The following is a 16,372-nucleotide window of genomic DNA, read 5'->3' as shown; positions in this document are numbered from 1 at the left end:
CACCCAATCATAACACTCTTGAGTACTTGTGGGGGATTTTGAGACAAGTTGAGCAACACTATTATACTATTATACTATACTATACTATACTATACTCCCTATTAAAGATCAGAACATTTAAGGAGGTCATCCTCCAAGTGACAAATTGTCATCAACTTGAGCACTCAATGCCAAGAAGGGTCAGAGCAGTATACTTTATATTATGGAGGACATAATAAGTCCTAGAATATTACACATTTGGTGAATTTGAACTCACAGCGTTTGTCAGAAGCAGCATTTACTGTAAATCGAGTCACTCTGCAAACAGCCAAGCTGCATGAATGTAAATGAACACAGTGCCGCTGTTTACTCTGACATATGCAGCACAAGAGACAATATACTTCTTTAATTATATTACAGCCATTGATTTGATAATATATCGCTACTTGAGTTTTATTTTGATTAACTGTAAGATTAACCCCCTGCAGTTCCCTCAAGAGCCCTCAGAGGTTTACAAACCCCTGTTTGGGAAACCCTTGTTTAAAACATAACCAATACTATGTGAATGTGAAAACATAAATCACAGAATGATCTCTAAAAATCAGCTGGTCATATTAAGGAAGAAAAATCCAGTAATTACTGATGAAACTAAGTAAATTTATGTTATTTATTACCTGAATGGAGCAGTTAAGAGCATGTGAGAGTTTGTGTAACTCCTCCTCCACACGTTGGCAGATGGGGCAGTGATCACCATGTAATGCAACACTATTCACCAGCAAAAAACTGAAAAAAAAATAAATAAATAAATAAATAATACAGGGACCCAATTACCTATTTTTTGTTTAAATTCGTTTTTGAGCAAGTTTATAAATATTCACAAAACAATGGCAACGTATGGAAATGCTTAGTTAACATTAAGAAATCATAGTGGGTATCATGGCCGCAGCATCAGCATGGCAGCCTTGCAGAATGGAGTTGCGCATTAGAAAGAACAAAAAGACCTTGTTCTTTCTAATCACCTCAATTGAGAATGAACTTTCAGTTTTAGAAACACAAATACAAATACTTATAAAAAATTATCCTTTGAGACCCCTGGTTTTTGGACAGGGATGCAAACTTAATAACATTGAAGTAATTGTCTCCTCTAGAAACAATAAAATTAGATTAAACTGGAGAAAGTCAAGGATTATACCAATAGTGAGAAGGGATTTGAACAGCACCCCATGTAAGGCTTATTTGTAAAATGAAGGAAGACTGAAGATTTGAGTATTTGGAAATAGAAGTATCAGAAAGTTTAGTTCTTATAGTATATTAACCTCTAAGCAAAACCTGTGTTTTATTTAGGGTAGGGTATCGTTTTAAATTTAGCAATTCTGGCTCCTATTCTGCTTATTTACGATTCTGAATCTTAAAGATTCCCAGTTTCGATTCCAGTAAGTTATAAAAAATAAAAAAAAAATGAAGTCATACATTTAGATACCAACATATTTATTCTATCTTTTTTGCTAAACGTTCTGTTGCAGCTGAGTACTAATCACCTCAATTGAGAATGAACTTTCAGTTTTAGAAACACAAATACAAATACTTATAAAAAATTATCCTTTGAGACCCCTGGTTTTTGGACAGGGATGCAAACTTAATAACATTGAAGTAATTGTCTCCTCTAGAAACAATAAAATTAGATTAAACTGGAGAAAGTCAAGGATTATACCAATAGTGAGAAGGGATTTGAACAGCACCCCATGTAAGGCTTATTTGTAAAATGAAGGAAGACTGAAGATTTGAGTATTTGGAAATAGAAGTATCAGAAAGTTTAGTTCTTATAGTATATTAACCTCTAAGCAAAACCTGTGTTTTATTTAGGGTAGGGTATCGTTTTAAATTTAGCAATTCTGGCTCCTATTCTGCTTATTTACGATTCTGAATCTTAAAGATTCCCAGTTTCGATTCCAGTAAGTTATAAAAAAAAAAAATAAATGAAGTCATACATTTAGATACCAACATATTTATTCTAACTTTTTTGCTAAACGTTCTGTTGCAGCTGAGTACCATGAGTTTCCCACAGACTTACACTCCTGAACGGAGCAGTGGCGGCACTTCCCGTGGAGGAAATATATATACATACATATATATATATATATATATATATACACATACATACCGGATCATATTTACTACTCTGTGTAACGCCAAGCCAGCAGAGGGAGCCCTCGCCCGAGTACTGACCGTGCTCCACTCCCTCTGCTTCCTCTACTTCCATTTCCTGTTTGACTCTCATATAAACTGAGACCAGTCCATGTGCTGGTCGCGAAGTATTGCCAGTTCATCTGCCTTACCAAGCGTTATAGTTCCTCTGTTCCTGATTGATTCCTGTGTATGATTCTGCCTGACTTCTTGACTCACGGTATTTGTACTCTGCCCCTTCTGTTCTGACGCCTGATTGGACTGATGTTTGTGTTTGGACTCATTGCCTGCCTTTCCACTATTGTCTCTGCCTCTGCCCCTGTGTATGAAGAACGATCTTCCTGCTTCTCTGACTTTGACCCTCTGCCTGATTATCGACATCTGTTTAAAGCCTTGACCTTTAATAAACTTCCGCTCATGGATTCTAACCAAACTCCAGCGTCTCTGTTACACTCTGCTCTGCTTATAAGAAATTATCTTTCTTCGAAATTATCTGTGTAAAAACATCAGTGGATTTTCGCATTGGTCTGAACGAAAACAGCAGACGGGCTGATTGAAAATTAAAATTCATTCTCTGCCGGCAGGGGGCGCTTTTGGAGCGGCAGAAATAGCGGTATGCGCATGCGTCGTGTTACTCTCGATAATGGCAGTAGATGGTAACTCGCGGGAGAAGAATTGTTGAATAAAGTCGTTATTTTTGTTTTCTTTGTGCACAAAAAGTGTTTCTTAGCTTTGTAAAATTACGGCTGAACCACTGATGTCACATGGACCATTTTAATGATGTTCTTACTACCTTTCTGGGCCTTGAACGTGGAAGTTACCTTGCTGTCTATGGAAGGTATCTTATCAAAAATATCTTAATTTGTGTTCCGAAGATCTTACGGGTTTGGAATGACATGAGGGTGAGTAATTAATGACATAATTTTTATTTTTAGGTGAACTATCCCTTTAATGTTGAGACTGTCTTCTATCTGTGTGCCAAATTTCATAACTTTCCCGCAAGCAGTTCTATGGGCTGCCATAGACTCAAGAAGAAAAGAGAAGAAGAAGAAAACTACTGGATACAAGAGGTGCCTTCACACAATCGGTACTTGGTCCCTAATAAGAACAAATAAATGAATTAGCAGTAGCACAAATAAATACAACTAAACAAAGTTCAGGTACAGAAATTTAAATCAAATGTAAACAAATGTAAAATAACACGGCATTGTTTTCTTTTATATAAAATATAGATTAATCCTTATTAAAATTTATAAAAGTTGATCAGTGAAGATCAGTGAGTGATTTTCTTTTGTTCTTTTATTAACATTAATGGCACAGAGAGCTGGAATGTTAGGTTGCTTCCACTTTACAAGGACATTACAAGGATAGAACACAAGGAAAGTTTTTGTGTATTTGTCTGTTCAAGTGCAAGAAGATGCAAAAGATAACTCAATATTCCATTATATGAGAGGTGGCTGTTTGTGCATAACTCTGGATATTTGCACAGCACAGAAAACAGTATGAAGCCTCATACACACCGGAATGATCACGCGCGCTTATCGCCAACGTTTTTCGACGCGTCTTTTGTGTTCATACCCAATTACGATTTTCGCTGGTGATGAGCTGAGTGAACGTGTAAATTCACTCCCTGACATTAGATGGCGCTTAATGAAAAACAGAAATACCCCGTACACATCGAATCCTATTTGATCTGAATTCCTCTCCATAACAACTCCATTATTATCGAGATTTTTGTAGTCGCTGTCGCGTTTGTCATAAAGCCCTTTGTGTTCAGACACCAATGAGACCAGCAGCTCTACATTCATCTTGCCTCGATGCATCTTCTTGGTCTGCTTACTTCCTCTTCAGCGTTAGGTATCAATGTGTGCTCGGCAAGACCGTTTTGTGCTTGAGCGCCACCAAGTCGTGTTTTACTGTAACTTCAGCAGCTCATCGCCAATCTCATTGGTCGGCCAGTATTTAACGCGGCGCTTCAAACCAAAAAAACGAGTTTGAGGCGTTTTTTAAAGAAGGACGCTTTTACGCCTCGCGTTTTGCGCATCGGTGTGCACACTCACATTGGCGCCCTTTGTTTAGTCACGAGGCATTAAACGTCGGCGATAATCGCGCGCGATATTCGTCCCGGTGTGAACAAGCCTTGAGAGTGCCAAATTGAGTTCTCCTTTGCATCTTGCACTTGAATGGTTTAAAATCACATAAAAATGCATATGTATTAAAGGGGTCATATGATGCGATTTCAAGTTTTCCTGGGACTTTGTAGAAAACGAAGCGTTTGAGAGAGGCGGGGCATAGAGGACCTACAATAATGTACAGTATTTGAAAAATAATGTGTTTTTTGAACATTAAAGCATGTCAACATATTCTGTTACACCAAATACACAAAATAATGATCTTTAAAAAAGCATCATACGACCCCTTTAATTGATTAATGGGAGACTAAAGCGCATGTCTTGTCGAATCCACGGTCCTTGGAAATGTTGAACTGGTACTGGATACCCAACCCTAGCTTTATATTGGGGTTTTCTGAACTTTTAACTTTGTGTGTCACCAACTATGATAAAATCCTCATCGTGGGTGATTTTAATTTTCATGTTGATAAAGCTGATCGTAAAGCAGTGCAGTTTTTAGAGGTTATAAATTTATTTAATTTTACTCAACAGTAAGTCAAGTGCATATGCTTGATGCTAACAGAACTTCAGAAAGTTGTTAACTAATGTAATTCTACTACTTCATCCATCGACCCTGTACCTACAGCTTTTTTTAAACGGGTTTTTGATTGTGTCTCAGGTCATGTTTTATATATCATAAACACATCTTTGCAGACTGTTTACTTTCCTGGGGCCTCATTTATAAAACTTTCCATAGATTTCATCCTAAAAGTGTACGTAAGCACAAAAGCATCTCCACCCCGTCTCCTCCCAGAAATCACCATATATGGAGCTTACAACGCCTAGTTTTACTATGCATAACCTCATCTGCATATCATTTCCATGCATATTCCCATCCACGTTACGCCATGTTTAACACCGTCAAAGGTACAACACATTAAGGGGATACGGACTATAAATGCCATTTGTTACATACACATAAATTTTTATTGCTAAAAATCATCCAGTATCCTTGTTATGTTTCAAAATAAATATATCAAAATATCCATAAAAACTGCTTTAAATAGTTCTCAGATAAATATTTTAGAATTTTAGTTGATTTCATTCATTCATTTCCACTGGCCAAATTTCCAAAGCCACTCATATAATGCACAAACACTCAAGCAAGCAAAACATGTGCAACGCATGCACGTATTTGTACTAATGCAGAATAGTACAGCCTAGCGCATTTCACACAGGCTGCTAGATTCACTTTCGCCAGAAAGTCGTGTATGCCTAAGGTTAAAAATAAATTACATTTATAGTGAATGCCCCTATAAATGGTCTTATTTTTACGATTTAAATGATGCGTGTGCTAAGTGAGTGAAACTCAAAGATTACACAACAGAATTGCGCGCGCGCTCTCTGTCTCGCTCTCTCTCCCTACCGTTAAGTAACTAGTGCATTGTTTTACTTACTTGTTTTTGACATATCCGACCGAACTACAAGCTTTCCAGTGATGTCTGTGAGAAAGGTATATTCACTCGACAAGCTCACGCATCTGCGCCACCGCTCGCTCAATCCACTCAGAAAAAAAATTGGTGATGCTGCCTTCGTAAATTATGTTCCTACCTTCAGATATTAGGAAAGCTAGCACACTCAGTATTTTTAAAAGGAAGTTGAAAACGTATATTTTTAACTTGGCCTTCAGGTAGTCTACAGTGAAAATGTCTGTTTAATTTAATGTGTTGTATTGTTGTACATATATTGTATACATATTGTAAGCTTGATGTATTTGAAAATCTGTGGATGGAGCTGAAACTTCGAGTTGCCAAATGACAGCCAAGAAACCTTAAGGATTTAGAGAGGATCTGTAAAGAGGAGTGGGTCAAAATCCCTCCTGAAATGTGTGCAAACCTGGTGACCAACTACAAAAAAACGTTTTACCTCTGTGCTTGCCAACAATGGTTTCTGCACCAAGTACTAAAGCATGTTTTGCTTGGGGATCAAATACTTATTTCACTCACTGAAATGTAATCATACTTTAAAATAAACCTACCATAAAAATTACAGACCCTTCATTTGTTTGCAAGTGGGCAAACTTACAAAATCAGCAGGGGATCATATTAAATATTTTCCCCACTGAACCGTTTATTCTTGATTATGTAAAGCACTTTGAGTCGCATTTTATCTTTGAAAGGTGCTATATAAATAAGTTTATTATTTATTATTATTATTGATCTCATAATTTCACATGGAATTAATATTAACATAAATAAGACAAATGATTTAATCTCAGATCATTTCTGTGTATTTTTTTTATTATGCGTTTTTTTTTTATATAGACTGTCTTCTGAAAATTATATTACTGAGATTCAACAAATGCCAATGTCTTAGTGGAATGCTTACTGTACATGAAGAGGTTAATAGATTTAATGCCTCTTCAAAAAAAACGTTATAGTAGCTCCAGAGAAAATTAAAAAAGATTAAAAGATAAAGATAAAAAAGAATATGCCGTGGAAAAATGAATGCACCTGTTAGCTTAAGAGGGTATTTCATATGTCAGAGTGACTTTGGAGAAAAACAAAATTAACCGTATTTTAAAATTCAGCTTGCTCTGATAGGAAGGGTCTAATCTTCCTAATGTTGTATGAGGCAAATCTGCAGGACTGGGCCATTGTAGCAATTAGGGCTGCACGATTAATCGAAATTAAATTGCAAAGACGATAAATCGCAATTAGGCAGAAGCTGCGATTGTCATGCGTATCTTTCAGTGAAGCACGGTTCTGTGATCAGTAGTAAATCTCCATCCGAAGGCCAGAGGGCGTTCTCGCGCGGAAACTCAAATACGCCCCCCAGACGAAATCAGGAAATCCCTATAGCGGTTGCTGAATAAACAGAAGATTTAACTGCTTTCATTGATTCAGTGACACGACTACGACAATATATGGTTTATCTGAGTTCGTCTTATTATAATGTTTATTATAATAAAGTATATAATAATGCAATGCTAATCAACATAGCCTTTATCAATGCTTAGAATACTATGAAATATGAACGTGATTTTGCATAGCTTGTCAGTGAACTACGGCTCTGTGTAGTAAATGCTGCTCCATCTGAAAGCACATGATGGAGATTTACCACTGATTACAGAACCAGCTTTACTGACAAGATGCGCATGACAATCTCATTCGATTAATCGTGCAGCCCTAGTAGCGATATGGTCTGTGAAGCATAACTCATCATCAATCACAACTCCAAGGTTCCTGGCTGTCCTGGAAGGAGTTATGGTTAATGAACCTAGCTGTATAGAGAAGTTGTGATGAAGTGCTGGGCTGGCTGAGACCACGAGCAGTTCTGTCTTAGCACGGTTGAGTGGAAGATGATGGTCAGAAATATTTCCAGACAGAAATATCTGTCAGACAGGATGCAATGTGAACAGCTACCGTCGGATAATCTGGTTGAAATGAGAAGTATGAGTGGTTATGAGTATGAGAAGTAGTTGAGTGAGTAGAGCTGAGTGTCATCAGCATAGCAGTGATAGGAAAAGCCATGCTTCTGAATTACAGATCCTAATGATGACATGTAGTTGGAGAAGAGAACTGGTCCAAGCACTGAGCCCTGAGGAAACCCAGTAGCAAGAAGTTTTACCTCTACTTGAGAGGTAAAACTTGAACCACTGGTGTGGTTTCCTGAGATGTTGCAATGAATGGAAAAAGGGATACCGTTCTGTAGTTTTCTAAAAGTGCTGGAGAGTGCATTAGAGAGGCTTTCTTAAGCAGTGGGGTTACCCGAGACTGCTTAAATGCTGTGGGAAATGTAGCAGTGTGAAGAGAGGTGTTGATAATGTGAGTGAGCAAAGGCATAACTGAAGAAGAAATGGCCTGAAGGAGATGAGTGGGGATAGGATCAATAAAAGGATTGGAAAGGATAATTTTAGAAATGTCTGCCTCCGAGAGTGGAGGCAAGGAGGAGAGCGAAGTGTGTATTTGTTGTTAAGAAGTTTTTGTCAGTTTGTGTTGTGGAGAATTGGCCGCCGATGGTTCTTGTTTTATTTATGAAGAAACACAATCGGGGTACATGCTCGCTTTACACATATTTGGTGCCACCATTGTTGAAGGTGTATAACTGATTTGTAAAAGTCTATTATTTACTAAAGTAAATAATTTTAGATTAAATACAGATAAAGGTATTTTAAATAAAAAATATTTTTATAAAGAAAAATCAGTTTCAATTCTCCTGGACACTGTTTGACACTGTTGGTTCAAAATATACAGTTGCAATCAAAATTATTCAACCCCCTTGACCTGCAATACATTTTGTTGCAGAGAACGTAACTTTATGAAAACAATTCAACAAAGGCATCAGTAAACCATTAGAGAAAGTTGCTTAATACACATTTGAGTGATTCTGAGAATGTAACATTGATGACTAATGATAAAAATCAAATTGGCTCTAAACATTCATGTTCAAAATTATTCAACCCCCAAAAGTCAAATTTTGTGCAGAATCTTTTATTCTTTAAAACCACCAATAAACGTGCTTAGAAGCTTCTGGCAACTCTCTACTGCAGTCTTGGCTCATTCCTTGCCTGAAAAGGTTTTCAGATTACTGATAATCTTTGGTTTTCACATTGTCACTGCTTTCTTCAAATTCAACCAAATATTTTCAATGAGAGTTAAATCTGGAGACTGAACAGGCCACTCAAGTACATCCTATGACTGATCCCTGAACCAAGCATAAGTAGATTTGGATGTATACTTTGGGATGGCTGTCCAGCAGGAAAGTCCATTGATCATCAGCTTCCAGCTTTGCACCAAAGGCATCACAATTCTTACCAAAATGGCCTGATACTACAAAGAATCCATGAGGTCCTTCATAGAGTCATGATTTTTACTTCCTGCAACAGTAAAACACCCCCAAAACAGGACTGGTCCACTTCCAAGTTTGACTATGGAGATGGTGTTCTTCTGTTTATAAGCTTTGCCTTTTTTGCACCACACATACTGCTGATCCATGGGTCCAAAAGTCCCAGTTTGGTCCTATCGCTCCATAAAGCATTCTCCCAGAACTCCACAGGTCTACCCAAATTAATTTTAACATGTTCAAGTCTTTTATGTTCTTCTTGGTCAAGAGTGGCATTCAGCAAGATGCCCCAACACGAAGACCATACTTGAAGACCATCTTATACTCTGCATTGAAATGATTTTCCTCCTTTCATCGGGTCAATTTGCAAGTCTTTGGCTGTACATTGCAGGTTTTTCTCAGTTGCTCTGATCAAATTTATTATGAAATTGTGCTTTTTCTTCAACACCCTCAATTGTTTTCTGGTACAACACATTTTACGCTAAAGAATTAGGCTGCCAGCTGTGTCTGTAGGAACTTTTAATGTCTTGGACATCTTCATGTAGCCTTAGACTTTCTAATGTAATAAAACTGTTTCTTCTATAGCTTTTTTATATATACTTTATTTTAAGGGTTTTTCAAAAATAAACACAGAACAGACAAACAACACTGTCTCGGACCACACAAGCGGAGAATTTTTTTTTTTAATTAAATGAAATTTAAAAAATAATAATAATAAAGTAACTAAAAAATTATAATGACAATAAATATTTAGTTCAGTAGTCAAAAGTACTATAGTAAAAACCTGCAAAACAATCAGTCAGGGTGCCCAGAAAGATGTACAGCTTTAGCCTCAGAGGAGCCACTAGGGGCTGGTTGAACGGTTAACTTGTCCAAATGGCCCAGAAATGAACCCCAAACAGCAGAAGATTTTTCAATGGAATTAGTTCTCAAGAATCGGAGTCTTTCCATTTGAATAACAGAGATTGTGTCCATAATCCACATTCGAAAGGAAGGGGGTGAGGGTGACTTCCAGTTCTTAAGCACAAGTCTCTTAGCCACAATCATACCCAGGGTTAGAGACTGCTGTAATGTCCCCGGGAGGCAGGAGGTGCGCTGTGAAAAACCAAAGATAGCAAGTTCTGCATCCGGTGGAAGAGGCCTATTGTAAGCCTTGGAGTACCAGTCAAATATGCTTGACCAAAGCCCAGACAATAAAGGGCAAAACCAGAAAGCATGAGAAGTTGTATCCTCTGCCACCTTGCACCGGTCACACATTGGTGATACAGAGGGGAAAATTTTATGCAGTTTGGTTTTAGTGTAATGCAAGCGATGAACAACCTTGAATTGGATCAGTTGGTGTCTGCTGTTAACTGAGCAAACCTGTATTGTAGCCAGACACTTGTCCCACATATCGTCAGGTTAGTCTCCATTTGTACCCACAGTGGGACGTCAGGGGTCAAATTGGCCGGTGCCCCCTTCACCCAGTACAGTAAAGCCCTAATATTGGCGGCCCAATAATAATGCTTAAATACGGGCATACCCAGACCGCCTACAGATTTGGATTTTCGTAGATGCATTTTAGAGTTCCTGTGTGTCTTATAGTTCCAAACATAAGACAGGATTATAGAGTCCTGCTTAAAGAAAGCAGAGGTAAGAAAAACAGGGAGATTCTGGCAAAGATATAGGAATCTGGGAAGAGAAACCATTTATATTGAATTTATACGCCCAATCATAGACAAAGGTAAAATTTTCCAACTCCCTATATTGCTTTTGAGCTTTGAAAGAAACTCCACAAAATTCAACTTAAACAATAATTTTGAATCTTTGGGGATTGTCAAACCGAGATACACAAAATGATCTCTGACTATTTTAAATGGAATATTCTCCAAAAAAACAGGTCTATAAGTATCAGAGAGAGGCATAAAGTTACTCTTTGACAAATTGATTGTATACCCTGATAATTTCCCAAAAGAAGTAATTAAATCTAAAAGAATGGGAACTGGGATGGGAATCTTTCAGAGTTCTGCAAATATAATATTACATCGTCTACATACAGACTAATAAGAACTTTCTTGCCTCCCACTTCAAGACCTGGGATACCTGTATGACGCCTTATACTTAAGGCAAGGGGTTCTATCGCAAAGAAAAGGGGAAAGGGGACACCCCTGCTGCACTGAGCGGTGTAAAGGGAACTCAAGCGACCTGTCTGCATTAGTTAGAACTGAACATTTTGGTCTGGCATATATTATTTTGACCCATGATATAAATGTCTCGCCAAACCCAAACCTTTGCAGTGATCCAAACATGTAAGGCCACTCAACCTGATCAAAAGCTTTCTGCGCATCCAAGAACACAATTTCTGCTCCATTAGCTTTCACCTGCTTAGCATATATTTTGTTGAGGAGGAGACACACATTAAAAAAAGAGAATCTGCCAGGAATAAACCCGGTCTGGTCAGGATGAATGATGGAGGGTAGATGTTTGTTAAGCCGAATAGCCAAAGCTTTAGTAATTACTTTCCTATCAAAGTTCTGAAGCGCAATTGGTCTATAGCTGACCTGGTCGGTTTCATCTTTGTTTTTCTTTAAAATGAGAGATATATTGGCTTCATACAATGTATTAGGCAGAACGTTATCTTTTTTAGAATTGATTATCATTCTAAGGAGGAGCGGGGCAAGAATATCACAGAATCTTTAAAAAAATTCTTAACTAAATCCATCTGGCCCCGCCGCCTTCCCAGTTGGAAATGACTTAATGGCAGCGACTATCTCCTCCAAAGTGAAATCGGAGTTCAGGTCGGACCTAGCAATGTTGCTAAGTTTAGGTATTTCAAGAGAGTCAAAAAAATTTGTTAAATCAGAACGAGTGGCTGTACTATTGGAAGTATAGAGTTCACTATAAAAATCTTTAAAACGGGCATTAATATCCTTGGGGTCAGTTAACAGTGTGCCATCCTTGGACTTAATGCAATAGATTGACCTGGAAGCTTGAGCCCCTTTAAGTTGTTGTGCCAAGAGCTTATCAGGCTTATCTCCCGTTTCGAAATGCCTCTGCCTCATTCTCAAAAAGAGGTTGTTTATTTGACCACCAAGAATGCAGCTGTATTCATACTTAAGCTTCAGTATCTTATTACAGTCGTCAGATGATTTTGACACCTGATACGCCAATTCAAGAGTAGGAAGAACACTTTGTATCTCTAAAAGTTGTTTCTCTCTTTCTTTCTTGGCAGCAGATTCGTAAGAAATAATATGCCTGCACATAACTACCTTTAATGTCTCCCAAAGTATAGAATCTGACACCTCCCCGTTGTCATTAAACTCCATAAACTCTTTCAACTTGATGGTAATGTGTTCTACGAATTTACTGTCAGTAAGCAGAGATGGATTAAAACGCCAAGAATAAGATCGCTTAGGGAGAGATAGGTCGATGGACATGGTAAGGGGGCTGTAATCAGAGATCAATATGCTGTGGTACCTGATATCAATAACATGCGAAATTAACTGAATCAACCAAAAAATTATCTATTCTACTATAAGATTTGTGGACATGCGAATACTACGAATAATCTCTGTCAACAGGGTGCTGAATTCTCCAAATATCCACTAAATTTCTGCAATTAAGCAGGTTATTTAAAACTTGTACTGATGCAATTCCAGTGGGTGGACGAGTGGATAGTTATCCAATTTAATAACAATTTAAATCTCCCCTGATTATTATATTGGAATTATTGCCATCAGGAAGTAAGTCAAAAACCTTCTTGAAAAAATTAGGATCGTCAGTGTTTGAACCGTAGATATTTAAGAAAGTCAACGGGAAAGAATTTATGGTACCAGAAACAATAATGTATCTGCCATATGATCAGTAGCCATTGAAGAAAATTGAAATGGAATATTTTTCCGAAAGAGAATGGCCACCCCACGGGCGTGAGAAGTGAATGGTGATTGATAAACTTGAGATAGCCAACTGCAACGCAACCTACGCTGCTCAGTTGCTTTAATATGGGTCTCCTGTAGAAAAATCACATCTGCTGATAATGATTTAAGGTGCCTAAATACTTTTTCTCTCTTTATAGCATGTCCTAGCCCCTTAACATTCCAAGAGACTAATGTCACATTCCTACCCCCAGTCAGTACTCTACCAGAAGACCTCTGCATATGGAAAGAGAAAAAAGGATGATATTAGAATGGGCATACACCTTTGGTAGCATAAAATGATTAGCAGCATGAAAGAAAAACATTGCAAAAAACCTGAACAAAACAGTAAAAAATACAAACAAATGAGGAAATAGTAAATGAGAAAATGACAAACAGGTCCGAGACAACAAGAACAATAACCCACAACTTACCCCACCCTTCATTGTGTCTACCCGAACCAGACACAAAACTCCCAATTCCATCCAAAAAGGAGCTGCCGGGCATTTAGCAAAAAGCATAATCTCAAGGGAAAGGAAAACCCCTCCCCACGGCTATATAACAAACATATATAGAAAAAAATAATAAAAAAATGAAGTTACACAATCAAAAAGCCAATAATAAAGTAAAAGTAAATAAATAAATAAAAATAAAATAAAATCAGACCACCATATGATCTTGATTAAGTCTTAGTGCCCTATTTATTCATAACGGCTACAGGCTGCAGCTCTGAGTCCCAAGTGTACGTAGGCACGCCAGCAGCAAAGTATAATAGGCTAATGTTCGAACATAGTTGAGTTTACTTTCCTTAGTTCACACCGCACCTTTCCACGAATCGCGCTGCCTCCGTCGGATCTTCAAAAACTGTAGGTGCCTCCGCTCCATGTTGATGGATCGAGTGGTTGCACTCTCCCGCGACACAGAATCAGCTACCTCTCTTGAACGTGGTGAATGCGCGCCAGGATTGTGCGCAGCATTCTCACCAACTGCCGGTTTAGGCTGAAGAGAACGATGTGCTCGATCCACTTTAACCGGGTGAGGAAAACATCTTCTCCGAGCAGTTGGGGAATCAGCCTGGAGACAAATTCAGTGGGTTTACTCTCCTCCTCGCCCTCTTGTATCCCCACGATCTTAATATTATGTCTTCTCGACCTTCTAGATCCAACACTTTAGCACGGAGCTGACTATTTTGTTTAGAAAGCTCTGAGTACCTGGTTTCCAACTCTTGTATCCGTGCCTCAAAGTCGTTCATAGCCAGCTCTTGATTCAATCAAAATTATTTTTGATTGACACGGACGTGTAGCTTGGCCTGCGACGTCACAAGCTTCTGGAAATTGAGTTCGAAAGCATCAAAGCGGGCGTTAACTCCCTGCAAGATTGACTCGGACATCTCTTTGCATATCTCCTTGCACATAGCATAAGTGGTATCCGGTATTTTTTCAGACGTGTCAAGCGAGCTAGCTTTAGCGTTAGCTCCGGAAACTTGGTCGTCAGCATTCTTAACTTTGTTGGAGGCATTCGGCTTCGGCATTATTGAGTCGAGACAAAAGTTCACATTAAATGCGTAAAGTAGACACACTTTAATGGCCTAAAACTAAAGAAAACACGGCAAAATAATAACTTTGTCGAGGCCTTGGAGAGGAGCCCTAACAAAACGCGTCTATACCTCAGACATGCACACTAGCGCCCCCCATTTCTTCTATAGCTCTGTTGAATTTGCATGTTTGCTACTCACGTCAGCACATGCATGGGCTAATTTTATGTATGTGTAAAAGCTCAAGCTAATTCTGTTTTTAAATAGAGTTTCTAAAGGCTTAATTGTGTTTTGTTCCCCACCATACAAAAAAGTGACTTAAAAACAGCAATGTTGAATAGGGGTTGAATAATTATGACAGCTGTGTTATTAAAAAATCCTATAACTCAAAAATATTACATTATATATTGGCATTATCACTTTCAATATCCCAGTAAACTGTTATAGATGCCATTTTTTAAAAAAAAAAACAAATCTGGATTTCCAGAAAGGCTTGTATTTGTAAGGTACTGCAGTCTCTGAGGGGTTGAACAATTTTGATTGCAACTGTATATTACAGAAAGGCAATTTTTGGTGACTATATCAAAAACATTAAAAATGATATGGTGTTCCCCAAGTATCAATTCTTGTGCCATTTTTATTTTCATTAAATGCTCTCTTTGGGCAATATATTTCAGAAATATAACATAAAATATCATTTTTATGCTGATGATATACAAATATACATTTCAGTTGAGTTCAGAGACAATGACAAAGCGCACATTGTCATGTTCAAGAAACCAGTCTGAGATGATTTGAGCTTTGTGACATGGCGCGTTATTCTGCTGGAACTAGCCATGACAAGATGGGAACACTGTTGTCATAAAGGGATGGACATGGTCAGCAACAGTACTCAGGTAGGCTGTAGCATTTAAATGATTGTCTTGATCATGTCTACGACTAAATGCATTAGGTTGCTGAATCCGTGTATCATTCGATCATTCGTTATTTGATTTAATATTGAAAGTAGAAAAATGAGAAAATTATTCCTTTTTCTTTTTTTTCCAAAGAACGAAAAACGAGAATTCAACTTAAATATTCGTTTTTCGTTCATGGGTGGAAAAATGAATAAACAGCTTGAATGCTTGATTTCTGCACGTGGGTGGGAATTAAACACCCCTTTCTGCTGATTGGTCAGCCTTTTTTGTCAAACTGGCTTATGAATAGCTCAACACAACTCATACTGGGGCAGAGTCTAGACAGGGCTTTCTTCTGTGTAGATATAAATATATTCTATTCTTTGCATCAGCTGGGCATGGCAGGGTATGATATGACAGCTGTCATAGCCTACCCTGCTCACCCAGTAAGTTTGTTTGTTTAATGAATTAATTAATTTGTATTAAATATTAATTATAAATATTTTAAACACTAAGACAAAAAGGAAGGAATAATAAATTGGCTTGGGTATATATAGGCCTATAATGTTCACGCAAGAACTGTCATTCTGACTGACAACCGTAGAACAACAGATATTAAATAGCCCACTGTTAGAGTTATATAATGTAGTCTTGTGTTTCATTAAAATTTATTATAATTGATATCTCAAAAGGATATGCACTTGTGCAAGGCGTGAGCTGCTGCGCACTCGCACTGCAACACAAGATTTTCATAAAATATAATAACTTGCCATTTCGGTTTGTTTCTCACCAAACCCTCAGTATACCTTCAGAATGCTTGGAATATACACCACGAGATGCATAGGATTATTTTACGACAGATATGCATCCGCTTCAAAACAACAAACAAAACCTAAAGTCACCATTCTCTGCCATTAAATTGGCAAGTGC

At 37.8% G+C, this 16,372-nt stretch overlaps 1 protein-coding gene across 1 annotated transcript in view; it reads right to left on the bottom strand.

The window, feature by feature from the left end:
• Positions 1-264: 264 nt before the first annotated feature.
• LOC107659906 (metallophosphoesterase 1) overlaps positions 265-16,372 on the bottom strand; it is a 33,192-nt gene continuing 17,084 nt past the window's right edge. The window contains exons 5-6 of the mRNA XM_016449007.1: positions 654-762; positions 265-312 (exon numbers count right to left, since the gene is read on the bottom strand). Of these exons, the coding sequence (XP_016304493.1) occupies positions 265-312; positions 654-762 (157 nt within the window). The remainder of the gene's footprint in view (positions 313-653; positions 763-16,372) is intronic.

This window comes from Sinocyclocheilus anshuiensis, unplaced genomic scaffold, assembly GCF_001515605.1.
Source record: "Sinocyclocheilus anshuiensis isolate Anshui unplaced genomic scaffold, SAMN03320099.WGS_v1.1 scaffold1595, whole genome shotgun sequence".
NCBI lineage: Eukaryota > Metazoa > Chordata > Actinopteri > Cypriniformes > Cyprinidae > Sinocyclocheilus > Sinocyclocheilus anshuiensis.
Note: the sequence above shows the minus strand (reverse complement) of the source record. Positions and strands in the feature narration are given on the sequence as shown.